Source organism: Trypanosoma grayi (assembly GCF_000691245.1).
Source record: "Trypanosoma grayi strain ANR4 Tgr_269_V1, whole genome shotgun sequence".
In the NCBI taxonomy this organism is placed as follows: Eukaryota; Euglenozoa; class Kinetoplastea; order Trypanosomatida; family Trypanosomatidae; genus Trypanosoma; species Trypanosoma grayi.
This window is the reverse complement of record NW_008825888.1, coordinates 16034-20101: the sequence shown is the minus strand read 5'-3', so window position 1 is coordinate 20101 and position 4068 is coordinate 16034. Positions and strand designations below refer to the sequence as shown.

Here is a 4068-nt window from a genome sequence, read left to right as displayed (position 1 = left end):
AAAAAAAAAAAAAAGAGGAGAGAAGAAAGTTCCCGGCAACACACAGTGCTCTCGGTCCACGTGAGCGTGCAACGAGGACACAACAACACATCCAAGACACAACTCCAATGTGGACCTTCTGTTCATACGCCCCATCCTCCCATTACTGTCACATTGCGCCGGTGGTTGGTCCGACATCAAACCGCAGGTCGCTAGGGCACGCCACGCTGCGTCAGCAACTCGATTCGCGTCACAGTATTGGCTCAGATGTTGCTGTTAAATCATCGGGTTGTAAGTGCTCATCCTCCGCAGCCGTGCACATGAGCGTTCGCGGAACGATGGGAGCACCACACAAGGCGTGTCGGGGAGAGGCATCAGTGGTGCAAGCGGCGCCCCAGCCCATATCCCAGTGTTTCAGCTCGGAGCGAAAGATGGAGTTCACTGATTTCTCGACACGCGCCAGTTCCGTCCCCCGCCACGCGGGGCTTTGAAACTCTGTCATCACGTGTGGGTGGAGCTGGGGGTCTCTTGCGGCGGAGCAGGGAGGAGAATGCACTCAGTGCAGGTCTGTGTTACGTTGTCCTCACGCGGTGTCGGTGTGATTCAACATGTTGTGCATCACCAGCAGCTTTCTTCCTCGTTGGATGTGAATGGGGGGAGGGGGGAGTGTAGATCCGACGGCCGTCAGACCCGAAAGGTGATATGTGTTGAATTAATCGTCATCAACCACGTCCGAACTTGTTTGGACCATCAACGAATGTCCATCACCGGCGCAAAGTCACGGCGTGCTCGACGAAGCCCCCACACGTCCCCGCTCAGAAGTCAAACAGACAAAGTGTACTTGTATCAGCATCACGGCTCAGCTGAAACACGGATTCCACAACTTCATCATCAGCGCACAGGACGGAAGGGGCGTGGCAGCAGCACAATAACAAAATAGACAAGAGAGGGGAGAGTAGCAGAGGGGCCTCGGACACAGGGTGCAACGCTGCTGGAATATTGTGCGGCACCCCATTCTGGTTTTGACACTTGTGTTCAATCCATCTTCGGGTGGATGTCATAAGACCGTCGTAAGTGGGCTATCGTCATCGACCTGTGCACTGGCGTGCCGCTGCGGCGGGGAGCTGCACCGCCGCGCAAAGCACTCAAACAGGGGGGAGGGGAGGGAAGGGAGGAGGTGGAGGAGGGATCCACCATGGCGCAGCAGAAACGCGCGTCGCGGTGTTGGGTGCCGTCAGCCGGGGAAAGAAGAGTATTCTCCAACACGATTGTTATCATTCAATTTGCCTCAGAGACTCCAGTCGGTTGTTGTCATCACATCGGCGGGCCACGTGTCTGTGTGGGTCGGCGTCATCGCGTCTCTCGGGGCGCACCAAGATGGTTCACGGCATGTGGTTGCGAAGGCCGCTCCAAGGCTAAAGCCCCTTCAANAAAAAAAAAAAGAGGAGAGAAGAAAGTTCCCGGCAACACACAGTGCTCTCGGTCCACGTGAGCGTGCAACGAGGACACAACAACACATCCAAGACACAACTCCAATGTGGACCTTCTGTTCATACGCCCCATCCTCCCATTACTGTCACATTGCGCCGGTGGTAGGTTTGTCACCAAAATTTGTATCTGGTCGTGTTCGTTTGTAGTAGGAGAGGATAATTTCTTTCTTCTTTTGTGCTATTGTCACGATTCTTATCGTCGATCGGTTGTATATCTATGAAGGTTTTCTGGACTATGTTGATCTGCTGGAACGCGTGAAGGGCAGAAGCGTTGAATGGGTTTCCTTTGCTGTGTACAGTAAAGATTTTTTATCGTTTAATGAACGGGGTACGAGATCCGCTGCACGTATTGTCGTTGAATGTGATGATCCATTTTACTTGATATCATTTTTGTTTTGCACGTCAGTTTATTCTTCTTTTTTGGATTTCCCATGTTCCTTACGGCAGTTTTTGTACCCTTTCTAAGCTGAAATCCACTGCTTTGTAGTGGTGTCGTTTCTCACGAGGAACTTGCGGGATAGTCGTTGTATCCGACATCCCCACGAGTGAAAAAATACTCGGGTCTAGGCGTGTTGAGTGGCAAGTTGCGAGCCACCCGCTCCACAAGATCCGGATTGGCAATAAACTTGACGCCGAAGGCAACAGCATCGATCTTCCCTTCCTGGATTTGCCCTTCTGCCTCTGGTAATTCGTAGCGGAGGTTCGATATCTTAATGCCTTTGTAACTGTCGTGAACCCATGAGACAACGTCGCCGTGTTGCTCGTTGAGCATGTCTGCACGGATGTAGTGGAGGTACGCGAGTGACAGTGGGTTGATTTTCTCACAGAGGTGCTTGGTGAGAGCTTCTGGGTTGGAGTCTTTGGTTCCTCCGGCACTCTGCAGAGGTGAGATACGCAATCCCACGCGGTCGCTCCCCACGGCATCACAGACGCTTTTTGTTACGTCGTAAATTAACTGGCAGCGTGAATCGATAGTGCTGCCAGCGTATGCACCGGACTCACGTGTGTTTACAGAGTCTCTTAAGAAACAGTCCAAGAGGTAACCATTCGCACCGTGTATTTCAACGCCGTCAAACCCCGCCTTGAAAACGGCATTTTTCGCAGCCTGCACGAAGTATGGAATAATCCACTCTTTAATCTCGGCATCTATGAGTTCTTCCGGTGTACCGTACGGTTCTTTCTGGCCACTTGGCGTGAAATCCGCGCGAATACTGTGGCCCGTGATGGGCAGGGCACTTGCAGAAAGCAATCGGCCTGCAAGCGGTTCGCTGTCGCTCTTGTTGTGTTTAAGGATCTTTTGTGGGAGCCCCGAGCGACCGGCGTGAATCAACTGCAGGAAGATATGCCCGCCTTTCTTGTGCACCGCGTCAACGATCTTTTTCCATTCAGAAATCTGCGCCTCGCTGTAAATACCCGGCTCCGAGAGAAACGAAGTGTAATGCGGCTGAACCATCGTCGCCTCGGCGATTATGAGGCCCGCAGACGCCCGATCCTGGTAATGCTTAAGCATCAGATCAGTCCTCGGAATGTGATGGTCCTCCGTCGCACGACAACGCGTCAAGGGGGCCATGATAATTCGGTTAGGAAGGGTGTAACGCCCTACCTTGACCGGCTGCAACAGACCTGGGTACACCGACATGCCGCAACGTAATTTATTATCTCGTCTACGATAGAGAGAGAGAGAGAGAGAGGGGGGGCACATGCTAACAATATCAACGGAAAACAAATGCAAGCAAATAAATATCAGCTTTAGTCCCGCACCCAGAAAGGGTTAGGCAGTCCTGCGGTCGGCAACGGGGGTACACAAACACCCCCATTGAGTTATCGATGCCCGCGTTCTCGAACATGCAGGAGAAAGACGATAGACATAAGAAGAGGTATTGTTGGCCTTCTTTCTAATTGACGCAAAGGCGTATGAAGGCTGGTGATGTAAAGAAGAACGTCGTTCTTCCTTCGCAAAGATTCCCCTTTTATGTTTTCTGCATCTCAAAAAAACTGCTCGCACATACACCGGACTGTAGTGCCAATGTGCAAATTAGCGTCAAATAATCCTCAAGGCAAGATCGAGCTATGGAGAAGTACAACTGCCCGACTATTAAACCAAGAGTCCTGCTGGGGGCATATATACTTTAACATATGGCTCGGCGCCATATATATGTATATGTATACATATATATATTCATATTTGCTGTTGTGATGTAGTTAGGCAGGACAGACGACACCTTTCTTTTTTTCTCACCTCTTCAGGCAGCAAAATCATGCAGCGTACTTAACTGGCCAGAAAAGAAATCCTCCCGCTGAGAGACCGTGAACCTCAACTCACCCTTCGATGAAGCACACAGGGTGATGTTATGCACCGATGCAGATGATATGTAAAGGCCGTGCTAATGGGCATACCAGCCCGCACGCCTCACCACACTAAATTCAAAGCCACTCTCCTCATTGGCAACAGTGTTGTCGAACGGAGCTAAAAGCTACGAATTGAGAAAAATAAAGTATTGGACTGCTTCCCCACGCACCTAAAAGCACCTGGAGAATATGCCCTTGCAAGCAGCGATGGCCACGGCAGCCGTGATTACATAACCTATTCACCCCCCCC

General features: G+C 51.2%; 2 protein-coding genes across 2 annotated transcripts; both read right to left on the bottom strand.

Moving 5' to 3' along the window:
- Positions 1-229: 229 nt before the first annotated feature.
- On the bottom strand, positions 230-481 carry DQ04_02691090 (hypothetical protein; the record flags this gene model as incomplete). Its single annotated transcript, XM_009312127.1, has 1 exon — positions 230-481. The coding sequence occupies one exon, from the start codon at positions 479-481 to the stop codon at positions 230-232; it is 252 nt and encodes an 83-aa protein (XP_009310402.1).
- Positions 482-1968: 1487 nt separating this feature from the next.
- DQ04_02691080 (prostaglandin F2alpha synthase) lies at positions 1969-3108 on the bottom strand (the record flags this gene model as incomplete). Its single annotated transcript, XM_009312126.1, has 1 exon — positions 1969-3108. The coding sequence occupies one exon, from the start codon at positions 3106-3108 to the stop codon at positions 1969-1971; it is 1140 nt and encodes a 379-aa protein (XP_009310401.1).
- Positions 3109-4068: the final 960 nt, after the last annotated feature.